The sequence below is a fragment of the Gossypium hirsutum genome, chromosome D01, assembly GCF_007990345.1.
Source record: "Gossypium hirsutum isolate 1008001.06 chromosome D01, Gossypium_hirsutum_v2.1, whole genome shotgun sequence".
Lineage (NCBI taxonomy): Eukaryota > Viridiplantae > Streptophyta > Magnoliopsida > Malvales > Malvaceae > Gossypium > Gossypium hirsutum.
In genome coordinates this window covers 1,312,291-1,327,101 of record NC_053437.1, presented here as the reverse complement: position 1 = coordinate 1,327,101, position 14,811 = coordinate 1,312,291, and the positions used below count along the sequence as shown (strand labels likewise).

General features: G+C 37.6%; 2 protein-coding genes and 1 long non-coding RNA gene across 3 annotated transcripts; 1 reads left to right on the top strand and 2 right to left on the bottom strand.

The window, feature by feature from the left end:
* Positions 1-539: 539 nt before the first annotated feature.
* Positions 540-4,130, bottom strand: LOC107928899 (probable disease resistance protein At1g12290). Its single transcript, XM_016860185.2, has one exon. The coding sequence runs from the start codon at positions 3,346-3,348 to the stop codon at positions 679-681; it is 2,670 nt and encodes an 889-aa protein (XP_016715674.2). The 5' UTR covers positions 3,349-4,130; the 3' UTR covers positions 540-678.
* Positions 4,131-4,510: 380 nt separating this feature from the next.
* LOC121213705 (uncharacterized) lies at positions 4,511-5,694 on the top strand. Its single transcript, XR_005909149.1, has 3 exons — positions 4,511-4,911; positions 5,017-5,256; positions 5,327-5,694. It is a non-coding gene; the product is annotated as an uncharacterized lncRNA (long non-coding RNA).
* Positions 5,695-5,889: 195 nt separating this feature from the next.
* LOC107928901 (probable disease resistance protein At1g12290) lies at positions 5,890-8,251 on the bottom strand. Its single transcript, XM_016860188.2, has 2 exons — positions 8,155-8,251; positions 5,890-6,634 (listed from the first exon to the last, which is right to left on the bottom strand). Exons 1-2 carry the CDS (start codon positions 8,226-8,228, stop codon positions 6,022-6,024), a joined length of 687 nt encoding a protein of 228 aa, XP_016715677.1. The 5' UTR covers positions 8,229-8,251; the 3' UTR covers positions 5,890-6,021.
* Positions 8,252-14,811: the final 6,560 nt, after the last annotated feature.

Below are 14,811 nucleotides of genomic sequence, written 5' to 3'. Positions count from 1 at the left end.
AGTTTCCCCAATTCTTTTTTTTAAAATATGTTTAAATTTGTAATATCCAAATTTAATCATATAACCAATTATCTTTGCAAAAACATCATAAAAAAATTATATGTTAAAATTTTGTAGTAGCATTCTATAATCATAAAAGTTTTAAAATGTTAGTAATTTGTATTAATGAATTTTAATATACAAATATTGAAATATTGTAGCATTTATATTATGTCACTCAATATAATTATCAATATTTACTATCTAATCTTACATCATAAGTTTTTTATTTATTGATATTATGCTTATGATTGCATGTATTTTGAATGAAAGTCAATTATATTTAAACTTAATTTTTCTCTTTTTAAAATTACAAATTTATAATTAACACATTTATAGTATACTCTCCTATAAGAAAAATTATCTCATTTTTAAATATACAGAATAGGAAAATTTTTAATTTTATTATAATTATCAAAATTTTTAGTTATAGAATGAAAAGAAAATGATGTGATGTGTTGAGAGTTATACTTCAAATTATCATTCATTAACATCATATATTCTCAAATTCAAACATTTTATTTTATATACAGGAAAACGTCATTGTGTAAATCAAAAAATCAAACTACATGTGATTCAGGGATAAACAAAACAGAACTTGCAATGACACATGTTATGATACAATAATGGCTTTAACCCTTAATTAGTATCCAACATTTCTTCCGATATAAGAGGTTTGAAAGTGGGGAGAAAAGCAATTCTAGTGAATTCATCCTCCCATTCTACACCTTTCCACCATCTCTCCTGTCCTTCAATGATGAGCCTCTGTCCTTTTGCACTGTTGGAGTTTAGTGGGAGCTTCTTTAACATTGGGCATCCTGTAATGTGTACTTTCTTCAGCTGTGGGAAAGGCAGAGCATGGTGGTATATAGTCTTTAGTTTGGGCAGACCATCTAGCAACAAATAATCAAGCTTAGAAAATAAGTTTAAATTTCCTTTTAGCTCAGCGACTTCACCAAGTTTTTCTTCACTGATGATTTCTTCTAACCCATTGCATCCATATATCCATAGTTCTTCCAAATGTGGAGCAAAAGTTACCCAACTCACATCCCTCAAATGATTGCATCCAGTTAGGGCTACATATCGAAGGCTATGGAAGCATCCTGCACCTTCAATTATGTTACGTTCGATCTTCACTTCCTCTAGATCCATACAACTCCAGAGGCTTAAAGTACATAGATGCTGCAGTTTTGCTAAAGCCATAATATTCAATGATCTTGAATCTCTGAAATCTAGAAGTCCTACATGTTCAATGGCACAGCTAAAGAACTTGTTGAACCTCGAAGCTTTTTCCAACTCCGAAGCGCTTCTAAAAGAAAGAGTCAAAACATTCAAATAATTTAAATGCTCTATTTCCTCCAAAACCAATAAACATCCATAGCCACATCCCTCCATTTTCAGTACTTGCAACTTGGATATACTGGATATCAATTGTTGTGGGATCATTTCTAGATCCACTGTGCACTCCAGATTCAAATATTTCAGCTTTTCCAGGGCCTTCAATTCGACCGGCAACTTTCTTATTTTTGTGAATGACAGGTTGAGATGTTCTAGTGAAACCAACTTTGCAATTCCTACTGGCAATTCTTCCAAATTTTCATTTCTAGACAAGTCCAGAACCCTTAGCATCGGCATGAAATTAAAGAAATCATTGATGATTACCTTTAAATCGTTCGTGCCAAGAAACAAAGTTTGGAGATTGGGACATTCCAATATCTCAGTTAGATTTTCAATTTGATTCACCATCAGCGACATTCTTGTTACCTCTTCCCACTTTTTAGCTTTCGGTTGTTCCTTTAACTGAGCACCTGATTTTACAAAAAACCTTCCGTTCTCAGATTCACCAGCAATCCACAAAGCCGTGTCGCGAATCACATCGTGCATCTTTACAAAGTGATTATCTTCTTTCTCCAATAAGCATGCGTCAATAAGAGAACCTATAATGAAATGTCCCTGGTTTCTGGCATTGCTCAAATTGGTATGCTCGTCCAAAAGTCCTTCCCCGATCCAACAATCTACTAGTTCGTCTTTTTCGATGAGATAATCTTCTGGATATAAAGAACAATACAAGAAACAATATTTGACTCTTTCACTCGTTAAACTGTCATAACTGAATTTTAACTTGGGATACATCTCTTTCCCTACCCCTGGCAACACGGAGGCTGCTGATTGCCTTAAAACTTCTGTAGCATATTCCCATTCTCGACGGGTCTTCTTGGATGCCATGGCTCGCCCAATTGTAATGAGAGCGAGAGGTAGCCCTGCACACTCTTCAACCACCGCTTCAGCTAACTTGCAAATATCTGGATGCATTCGAAGGGTTTCTGATCCAACCTTCTCCTCGAACAGTTTGAAAGCTTCTCCTGGTGGTAAACATTCCACTCTGATATTATTATCCATGTTCGGTTGCATTTGACAGCACACGTCAAGACGACGAGTTGTGAAAATGACTTTAGAGCCATTTTCTTGTGTTGGAAGAGGTAGCCCAGCTCGTGTGAGATCAAACCATTCCCATATATCATCCAACAACAATGCAAACCTCCTATTATATAATATGCTGCGTATGTCTCCAGCTTTCTCATCAAGGCTCTTAGATTTCCAACGTTCATTGGAAAGGCCTATTATTTTGGCAATCTCATCCTGGACTTTCTCAATTGGCCGATCTTGCGATGCAACTGCCCAAATGACAAGGTAACCATGGGTAGTGTCATGGAATTTGTTATTGATTTGGTTTAGGAGGGTTGTCTTGCCAACCCCTCCTAAGCCATATATGCCACTAATTCGCACTAGGTCTTTTTGAATATAGCTCCAAACCTGATTGACATAGGACTCTAAACCCACAGTTGGATCAGAAGGTCGTTTATCTGCGGAAGGAATTGGTGGCTTGTAGGCCACATCACTGAAATGTCCTTTCTCCTTCATGTCTTTCACCTCTTGGAGTATTCTGGCGATTTGCTTCCCGAACTTGTGGGTGGACCTGGGATGCCTGGAACAACAACCTCCCATACATAGCTTTTCAACATGCTGAGGACTTTTGACAATCAGTTGATCGGCATCGGTTGTCACACGATTAGCCCTCTGAAGCCAAAGATCAACTTGGGGTAGCCGCCTAAGTTGCTGCTCATCTTCAGCGACCCTGACCCTGCTCATAAGATACGTCCTTATCGCCTTCAATTCTTCCACTTCATTTTTTAAAGCGTGGAGGTTTTCTTCAAGTTTGCATGGAAAAGAAGCCTTTCCAACAGCAGAATCCCAACAACGGGTAATGATGGTATCGAGTGAAAGTGAGATGGAGAAGAGATTACCCATACCAGGTTTTGATTTTAGAAGAGTGAGCTGAACAATTTCTGGAAATAGAAGCAAGGAATAAATCAAAGATGCTTATGGAGTTATATGAAAGATTGAGAATATTTTGGTAAACAAAAACAGAGAGGAAGAAAATTCGCAGGTCAACAAAGACAAACTGTTGGAAGTTCACATGTATTGGTACCAAAAAATAATTAAAATATATATATAAATGTTTACAAAGTTTGATACTGTTGGAACAATGGCAGTAAACAAAACAAATGAAACACAAAGAGCATAAGCTCTCAAACAGCAAGCAGAGAAAAACAAAGAAAAACAAAAACATGTAACCGAATGGTATACATTTACTTTTCATTTCATTTGAAATATAAAGTGTTACAAAATTGGTATGACAGTTACCTAAACTTGTAACTGCTCCCATCAGTTTTAGCAAGTTGCAATACAAAATGATACAAATTGAAAAGCTGAATAATTCAGCCATTACATCCATCAAATTCATATCCTAACAACTCTAAAGTTTAGTTACATTTCAGCTAAGATAACATTACAAAATGAACAAAAAAAGTAAACTAATTGACTAAGCTGCTTCTGGTCCTGCTCGCATGCTAATCTGCTGCAGCTGCTGGTCAGCATCATCGTCGACTGTTGCATTGCAGTCCATGCTCAACAGATACTTATGGAAATCTTAATATATCATTTTTTACAAGTTTGATAATTTTTTTAATGTGATACTTGTATTTTAGAAAAGTTATATATTTTGATACCTAAAAGGTTATAATATTATAAAGTTTGAAGTTATTATGAATTTATTCATTCATAAAGGAATTCACATGTTGGACCAACATCTCTCTTTCTCTTTCAAGGGTTCCACTTTCTTTGGTAACTTTGGGCAGGGCATTATGGGTGGACGGTATGCCCAATTTGGCATGCTGATATGTATGACAGATAAAAGGATCTTGTCTTTTGTGTGGAAACCATTCCCCTTATTGGCCACTTGCAATCAACCAGTGAATCTGCAATTTTAAAACCTGAATTTTATTCTAAAGTCTGAATTCCAATTTGGCATGCTGAGGAGTTATGACAGATGCAAGGAAATTCTTGTCTTTTGTGTGGAAACCACTCCCCTCATTGACAACTTGCATTATTGAGGAGAACTAAGATCCCATCAAAAAAAAGAGAAAGGAATACTAATAGCAGCATGTAAAGAGAAGCATCCTAGCAATTCATCAGCAAATGAAATCCCTGTTCTAGGAATGTAAAGAGAAGTAAAGAACTAAAGCACCTACAGCCTTGGACGTTTTTGTTATCCAAATGGGAGCTAGAGTTCCAAAAAATGCTTTTCTCACTTACTGATAGGACTGAATCAGTAGCATTCATACAAGCACCATTATTGCCACTTAAACAATGATCAGAAAAGGGAACACAAGAGACGGCATTGGAAGACGAAGGCCACTAAATATAAGACCATATGTTTAATGATACATATTTGACAATAAAATCCTACTTGTTATTTGAATAACTATCGTTATTTGACAACAAAATAGACAGCATTTGTAGTTTACAGAGGTATGAAAAAAAGGAGAAAAGCAATTTGAATGGATTCATCTTCTCATTCTACATTTTTCCACCACTACTCATCTTCTAAAATGATGAGCGTTTGTCCTTTTGCAGTATCGGAGTTTAGTGGGAGCTTCTTATACAATTGATATCTCCTTCGGCTGTGGAAAAGGCAGAGCATGGCAGTATAATGTCAAGGTTGGAAGAACTTGAGAAAGAAGAACTTCAGCTGAAGATGAGTTGAGTAAAGCTGCTGAAAGTGATGGTGATGAAGATGAGCTGACTAAAGCTGGTTTTCATAGGAAAAAAGATGAAGGTTACAGTTATCTTGATCATGGTCGAAGATATTGAGAGGTAATGTTGGGACTTGGTGCTTTTTACCTGCTAATACAAATGTATGTTGAATGTGTCACTTATGAAATAGGTGTATGAGTCTGAGTGAAGGAAACAACAACAGCAGTCCGAAGGCAAAGAACCAATTGAAGAGATGTCCAATAAATATATGCATCAGGATTTAACTAACCAGTTTGCTGTAAGTGATTAAACCTTTGCATGCCTTCTTTGTCTTTTAGCCTTTCTTTGATAATCCTTCCAACTTATTGATAAACGGAGCCTGAAGTCTGTATATTAGAAATGCAGTCTTCTGGATTGACAGAGGAACCTGTTACCAAAGGTAACTACGATGGTTATGTTTCTGACTTATGGCATGTGGTCTGAAAAAGGGGAAAGAAATTATGTTATCTACTGACAGATGTGCATATCATTTCAAGTTTGATTTATAGATGAGACAATTCCTTTGTTTTATCTTACTCAGGTGAAATTTCACATGGTCGAATTATACAACAAGACGCAAAGACTTCAAGTCCTTCCATAAATGCATCAGCTCCTTTGGAAAAGGTAAGTTTGAAGCAGAACCATCATAATGAAATAAGGTAATATTTGAGCTCTGCTCTTTGGGAGAAGCAAAAATAGAGAAAACCAACATGATATACTCTCAAATTCAAACATTTTATTATAAATTACATGTAATTTAAAGATATGCAAAATAGAACTTACAGTGAGGTATGCAATGATACAATAATGGCTTTAAGCCTTAATTAATATCCAACATTTCATAGATTACTGAGGTTTGAAAGAGGGGAGAAAAGCAGTTCGAGTGGATTCATCCTCCCATTCTACATCTTTCCACCACCCCTTCTCTCCTTTAATGATGAGTCTCTGTCCTTTTGCACTATTGGAGTTTAGTAGGAGCTTCTTCAGCATTGGGCATTTTACAATTGATATTTTCTTCAGCTGTGGGAAAGGCAGAGCATGGTAGTATATTGTCTTCATTTTAGGCAGACGACATAGATCCAACTCCTCGAGCCTAGAAAATAAGTTCGTATTTGCCTTCGACTCAGTGACTTCATCAAGTTTTTCCTCACTAATAATTTCTTCTAAACTGTTACAACCACGTATAAGTAGTTTTTCCAAATGTGGAGCAAAAATTACCCAACTCACATCCCTCATTTGTTTGCAATAGGTTAGGCCTACAAATCGAAAGCTATGGAAGTATCTTGCACCTTCAACTATGTTGCTTTCGATCTTCACTTCTTTCAGATCCATACAATTCGTACATTTTATAGAATATAGGTTCTGCAGATTTGCTAAAGCCAAAATATTCAGTGACCTTGAATCTCTGAAATCTAGAAGGCTTACATGTTCAATGGCACAGCTAAAGAACTTGTTGAACCTCGAAGCTTTTTCCAACTCCGAAGCGCTTCTAAAAGTAAGAGTCAATACATTCAAATATTTTAAATGCTCCAGATCCTCCAAAAGCAATGAACATCCATAGCCACATCTCATCATTTTCAGTACTTGCAACTTAGAGAAACTGGATATAAGTTGTTTTGGGATCATTTCTAGATCGCGTGTCCACTCTAGATTCAAATATTTCAGCTTTTCCAGGGCCCTCAATTCGACCGGCAACTTTCTTATTTTTGTGAATGACAGGTTGAGATATTCTAGTGAAACCAACTTTGCAATTCCTATATGTTAAATTTTTGTAATAGCATTCTATAATCATAAAAATTTTAAAATGTTACTAATTTGTATTAATGAATTTTAAAATACAAATATTGAAATATTGTAGCATTTATATTATGTCACTGAATATAATTATCAATATTTAGTATCTAATCTTACATCATAAGTTTTTTACTTATTAATATTATGCTTATGAAACACCTCTTCTTATGATAACATGTATTTTGAATGAAAGTCAATTATATTTAAACTTATTTTTTCTCTTTTTAAAATTACAAATTTATAATTAACTCATTTATGGTATACTCTCCTATAAGAAAAATGATCTCATTTTTAAATGTACAGAATAGGAAAAGTCTTAATTTTACTATAATTACCAAAATTTTTAGTTATAGAATGAAAAGAAAATAATGTGATGTGTTGAGAGTTATACTTCAAATTATAATTCATTAACATAATATATTCTCAAATTCAAACATTTTATTTTATATACAGGAAAACGTCATTGTGTAAAACAAAAATCAAACTACATGTAATTCAGAGATAAACAAAATAGAACTTGCAATGACACATGTTATGATACAATAATAGTTTTAACCCTTAATTAGTATCCACCATTTCTTACAATACAGGTTTGAAAGAGGGGAGAAAAGCAATTTGAGTGGATTCATCCTCCCATTCTACATCTTTCCACCATCCCTTGTCTCCTTCAATGACGAGCCTCTGTCCTTTTGCACTGTTGGAGTTTAGTGGGAGCTTCTTTAACACTGGGCATACTATAATGGTTACTTCCTTCAGCTGTGGGAAAGGCAGAGCATGGTGGTATACAGTCTTTAGTTTGGGCAGATTTTCTAGAACCAAACTCTTGAGCTTAGAAAATAAGTTTAAATTTCCTTTTAGCCTTGCGACATCACCAAGTTTTTCTTCACTGATGATTTCTTCTAAACCTAGGCATTGCAATATATATATAGCTGTTCCAAATGTGGAGCAAATGTTACCCAACTCACATCCCTCAAATGATTGCATCCGATTAAGTTTACATATCGAAGGCTATGGAAGCATCCTGCACCTTCAATTATGTTACGTTCGATCTTCACTTCCTCTAGATCCATACAACTGCAGAGGCTTAAAGTACATAGATGCTGCAGTTTTGCTAAAGCCATAATATTCAATGATCTTGAATCTCTGAAATATAGAAGTCTTACTTGTTCAATGGCACAGCTAAACCTCGAAGCTTTTTCCAACTCCGAAGCGCTTCTAAAAGTAAGAGTCAACACATTCAAATATTTTAAATGCTCCATTTCCTCCAAAACCAATAAACATCCATAGCCATATCCCACCATTTTCAGTACTTGCAACTTGGAGCAACTGGATATCAATTGTTGTGGGATCATTTCTAGATCCACTGTCCACTCTAGATTCAAATATTTCAGCTTTGCTAGGGTCTTCAATTCAACTGGCAACCTTTTTATTCCAGCCTGTGACAAATTGAGATGTTCTAGTGAAACTAACTTTGCAATTCCTACTGGCAATTTTGCCAACTTATTATGGGACAAATCCAGAACACTTACAATCGGCATGAAATTAAAGAAATCATCCATGATTACCTTCAAATCATTGCTGCCAAGAAACAAAGTTTGGAGATTGGGACATTCCAATATCTCAGTTAGATTTTCAATTTGATTCTCCATCAGCGACATTCTTGTTACCTCTTCCCACTTTTTAGCTTTCGGTTGTTCCTTTAACTGAACGCCTGATTTTACAAAAAACCTCTCGTTCTCAGATTCACCAGCAATCCACAAAGCCATGTCGCGAATCACATCGTGCATCTTTACAAAGTGATTACCTTCTTTCTCCAATAAGCATGCGTTAATAAGAGAACCTATAATGAAATGTCCCTGGTTTCTGGCATTGCTCAAATTGGTATGCTCGTCCAAAATTCCTTCCCCGATCCAACAATCTACTAGTTGGTCTTCTTTTATGAGATAATCTTCTGGATATAAAGAACAATACAAGAAACAAGATCTGAACCTTTCATCAGGTAAACAGTCATAATTGAATTTTAACTTGGGATACATCTCTTTCCCTACCCCTGGCAACACAGAGGCAGCTGATTGCCTTAAAACTTCTGTAGCATATTCCCATTCTCGAGGGGTCTTCTTGGATGCCATGGCTCGCCCAATTGTAATGAGAGCGAGAGGCAGCCCTGCACACTCTTCAACCACCGCTTCAACTAACTTGCAAATATCTGGATGCATTCGAAGGGTTTCTGATCCAACCTTCTCCTCGAACAGTTTGAAAGCTTCTCCTGGTGGTAAACATTCCACTCTGATATTATTATCCATGTTCGGTTGCATTTGACAGCACACGTCAAGACGACGAGTTGTGAAAATGACTTTAGAGCCATTTTCTTGTGTTGGAAGAGGTACCCCAGCTCTTGTGAGATCAAACCATTCCCATATATCATCCAACAACAATGCAAACTTCTTTTTACATAATACCTGGAAGATGTCTTCAGCTTTCTCTTCAATAGATTTCCAATATTCATTAGAAAGGCCTATTCTTTTGGCAATTTGATCCTGGACTCTCTCAATTGGCCGATCTTGTGATGCAACTGCCCAAATGACATGGTAATCATGGGTAGTATCATGGAATTTGTTATTGATTTGGTTTAGGAGGGTTGTCTTGCCAACCCCTCCTAAGCCATATATGCCACTAATTCTGACTTGTTCCTGTTGAATACAGCTCCAAACCTTGTTGAAATTGGACTCTAAACCCACAGTTGGCTCACTAGGTCTTTCAGTTGCTGAAGGAAGTGGGGGTTTGCTGGCCACATCACTGAAATCTCCATTCTCCTTCTGGTCTTTCACCTCTAGGAGTTTTTTGGCAATTTTCTTCCCGAACTTGATGCTGGACCTAGGATGAGTGGAGCAAAAACCTCCCATACATAGATTTTCAACATGCTGAGGACTTTGGACAATCAGTTGATCAGCATCGTCTATAAGAGTTTCAGCCCTCGAAAGCCAACCCTCAACTTGGTTTAGGCGCTTAAGCTGCTGCTCATCTTCAGCAATTCTGACCCTGCTCATCAGATCACTCCTGAGCTCCTTTAGTCCTGCTACTTCAGCTTGTAAAGCATGGAGGTTATCTTCGAGGTTGCATATATAACTTGCTTGTCCAGTAGCACAATCCCAACAACGGGTAATGATGGGATCGAGGGAAAGTGAGATTGAGAAGATATTACCCATACCTGGTTTTGATTGTAGAAGAGTGAGTTCAACAATTTCTGGAAATAGAAGCAAGGATTAAATCAAAGATGCTTATGGAGTTCTATGAAAGTTTGAGACTACAAGGGGGAGAAAAACAAAGACAAACTGTTGGAAGTTCACATGCATTTTGATACCAAAAAAAAGAAGGAAAAAGAATAGTGAATATGATGATAATACAGTAAAGTGTGTAAAATCATTGACTTGGTGGGAAGACTTGCATTGAACACAGCTCTCTTTTATCCCACTTTATTTTGTTTTGACACAATGGGTCCATTGTAAGGCATCTTTTGTGTGCCGTGGATACCGTATGTGTTGGTGTTAAGGGCAAAAAGCAAGCTAAGTTGTTTTGCTTGATCAGCAAGACTCGTGGCTTGGAGAAGAAACTAAAGCAGAATTTGCCTTGATAGAAAACAGAATTAAAAGCAAAGAAAAAATTGGAGAGTATATGAATGAAAAACAAACTGAATGTTTTCATTAATAAAGCATTGGCAAGTTGCCATTACATATATCATACTTAAGTTAAGCTTACAAGTCAAAATACTACCTAATCACTTACCTAACACCACTTAATACATTGAAAATTGTTAATCTAGCTTGCATAAGGTGCTTTGCTGAATTTTCAGTCAATCAACATCAAAAATACATCAAAAGTTTACCAACTAAGTCCTAAGAGAACTAAGTTACAGACTATAGACTTAAAGTAACAAAATAAGTTGAACTTGAACAGCATTCATAAGCTCCAGCTACTGCCAACTGGTTACGAGTTGCATATGCAGCAACTTTGCTCCATTTTTGCTGCATGACCACGAACCTAGGCCTACATACCGAAGGCTATGGAAGTATCTTGCACCTTCAACTATGTTGCTTTCGATCTTCACTTCTTTCAGATCCATACAATTCGTACATTTTATAGAATATAGGTTCTGTAGATTTGCTAAAGCCAAAATATTCAGTGACCTTGAATCTCTGAAATCTAGAAGGCTTACATGTTCAATGGCACAGCTAAAGAACTTGTTGAACCTCGAATATCTGGATGCATTTGAAGGGTTTCTGACCCAACCTTCTCCTTGAACCGTTTCAAAGCTTTTCCTAGTGGCAAACATTCCACTTTGATATTATTAGCCATGCTCGGTTGCATTTGACAGCACACGTCACGACTACGAGTTGTGAAAATGACTTCAGAGCCATTTTGTTGTGTTGGAAGAGATACCCCGGCTCCTGTGAGATCAAACCGTTCCCATATGTTGGTGCAACAACAGAAACTAACAGACTCAGTAAGTATCTTATCAAGCAAGCTTCGATACTTGCTGAGCAAACAAATGAATTCGAGCAAGAAGAAGAAAGAAAAGCTATGAAAAATTAAGAGGAAAATTGATGAACAAAAAAAACCAATGCACATTCATAAAATGAATAATGGCATAATGCCAATACATAAACCAAGCACTAAGCTTGTCAAAAACAGTAAACATACACCTAATAGTTACCTAACACCACTAAGCATTGAAACTTGAATTGATTAGCCTGTGTATATAAGCAAAGCTAAATTAACAGCTCATATGACAGCAAATTACATCAATCATTTACCTAACATAGTTCTAAATGAACTAAATTACATTTCATCAACTAAAAATTACAAAAATAAACAAAAACAGCTTGTTCCAGCAGCTCCTGCACAGCTTGGTCTTCATGGCCTGCTTGTTGTCGAGTGTTTGCTGCATGCTGAACCAACTTCATCACTCCTCCTTGGTTTGCATGGTGCAAACACCTAACTTTCTTCTTAGACATTCGAACCTTGTGACATTAAGGGCTTTAGTCAAAATGTCTGCAAGTTGATTCTCTGAATTACAGTGGATCAACTTCACTTCCTGAGCTTGTTCCATTTCTCAAACAACATGCAACTTTATGTTGAAATGCTTTGTTCTTCCATGAAACACTGGATTTTTAGCAATTGCAACAACAGATTGGTTGTCACAGAGGATCTCTGTTGCTTCCTTTTGATTCACATTCAGATCAGCCAAGATTTTTCTTAGCCAAATGGCTTGGTTGACAGCACTTGCTACTACCACATACTCTACTTCTGCAGTAGATTGAGCCACCAGACTTTGCTTCTTTGAGCTCCAACAGAACATGGCTGAACCAAGGTTGAAAACATACCCTGAGGTGCTTTTCATGTCATCTATCGAGCCAGCCCAGTCACTATCAGTGTATCCAACCAGCTTCAGATTTCCTTCCTTGTTGTACCTTAAACCATAGTCCAAAGTGCCTTTGACATATCTGAGCACTCTCTTAGCAGCTTGTAGATGCTTCTCATTGCAGCAATGCAAGAACCTTGAGAGCAATCCTACAGCATACATTATGTCTGGTCTAGTGGCTGTTAAATATAACAGACAACCAACTAGACTTCTGTAGGTTGTTTCACAAACCTTTACAAAATCACCTTGGCTCGATAGTTTTTCTCCAACAGCAACAGGTGTTTTAGTTGTCTTGCTGTTTTGCATGGAGAACTTGGTCAGAGTCTTTGTGGCAAAGCTTCTCTGGCTTAAAAATATCCCATTCTGTGCTTGAGTCACCTCCATTCCAAGGAAATAGGACATTTCCCCTAGATCAGACATTTCAAATACTTCCTGCATCTTGGTCTTGAAATCAACTAGCACTGCTCAATCTTCTCCTGTCACCAGCAGGTCATCAACATACAGGGACACAATGAGTTGTGTTTGTGTCCCTTGCCTCTTAACATACAGTGTTGGCTCACTCTTGCTTCGATCGAATCCCAAGCCAATCAAATAGCCATCAATTCTGCTATACCAGGCCCTTGGAGCCTGTTTCAAACCATATAGGGCTTTCTTCAGTTTGTAGACCATATGCTCTCTGCCAACTATCTCAAACCCTTGTGGTTGTTCAACATAGATGTCTTCATCTAAGAAACCATTCAGAAAGGCTGATTTCACATCGAGTTGATGGATCTTCCACTCGAGCTGTGCTGCTAAGGCAATCAACAGTCTAATGGTGTCGAGCCTGGCCACTGGTGCAAAGGTCTCCAGATAGTCCAGGCCATTCCTCTAACTGAACCCCTTGACAACTAGCCTTGCTTTTAGTTTGTTCAAGGTACCATCAGCATTCTGCTTGGCTTTGTACACCCATTTCACCCCAATCACCTTCCTTTTTACTGGCTTTTCAACTAATTCCCAGGTCTGGTTCTTTTCAATCATGTTGATCTCCTCAGCCATTGCCTGCTTCCACCATTGTTGAACTTCAGCCTCTTCAAAGTTGCTTGGTTCAGCTATGGCTACATGAGCCCTCTCATAAATTTCAGTCAATGATCTTGTTCCCCTGATTGGTTCATCATCAATGTCCATTTCAGGAACATTTTGATCTGGCTTAGCTTGGTCTGCTACAAGTTCTTCTGAAATTTCCTCAGGTTCATGCTTTTCTCAGTTCCAACATGACCTTTCATTAAATACCACATCCCTGCTAACTGATACTTTGTTTGTTGAAGGATCCAATATCCTATAGCCCTTCTTAACAGTGCTGTAGCCCACCAGAACACCAGGTCGAGCCCTTTCAGACAATTTGTCCCTTTTAACAGCAGGTACATGTGCATAACAAATGCATTCAAAGACCTTCAGATGAGCCAGTGATGGCTTGAAGCCAAACCAGGCCTCGAATGGAGTCTTCTGATCCAAAGCCTTGGTTGGAAGTCTGTTTTGTATGTATGTTACAGTGTTAACTGCTTCTGCCCATAGTGTTTTAGGCAAATTCTTCTGAATCATCAACCACCTAGCCATATCCATCAACCTTCTATTCTTCCTTTCACTTACACCATTTTGCTGAGGTGTATATGTGTTGGTAAGCTGATGTTTGATGCCTGCCTTATCACAGAAAGCTTGGAACTGAGCTGAGGTGTACTCAGTCCCATTATCAGACCTTATGGTCTTCAGCTTGCAGCCTGTTTTAGTCTTAGCAGCAGTCTTGAACTTCCAAAACACTGAGGCCACCTCTGATTTCTGTTTTAAGAAGTAAAGCCAGCAATATCTGGAAAAATCATCAATGAACAGTATGAAATACTTGTTTCCACTTAATGACTCAGTCCTCATAGGGCCACACACATCAGTGTGCACCAGTTGGAGTTTTTCAGAGGCTCTCCAAACTTGATTCGAGGGAAATGGGAGTCTGACCTGCTTTCCTAGCTGACACACTTCACACACATCATCATGGTCCACTGAGTTGATGAAGTTTTCAGCCAAGTCCTCTCTGACCATTCGAGCCATCAATCTGAAGTTGGCATGTCCAAGCCTTTGATGCCAAAGTTTGGTTTCATCTGATGTGGCTGTGTAGGCAATGTTTGACTCCCTAGTCCAGTCAACTACAAAGCTCTTATCAGCCATAGGAACTGCCATCAGTTTGGATCCACTTGGATCACTGATTTGGCACTGGTGGTCTTTGAACACAACAGAATAACCTTTTTCCAGCAACTGAGCTATGCTGAGCAGGTTCCTGTCAATTTCAGGCACCAAGAGCACATTTGAAATCACTTTGGCACCTGTGGGAGTGCATATCAGCACATCACCCTTGCCTTCAGCTTGAATAAAATGGTCATTTCCTATTTTTACTTTAG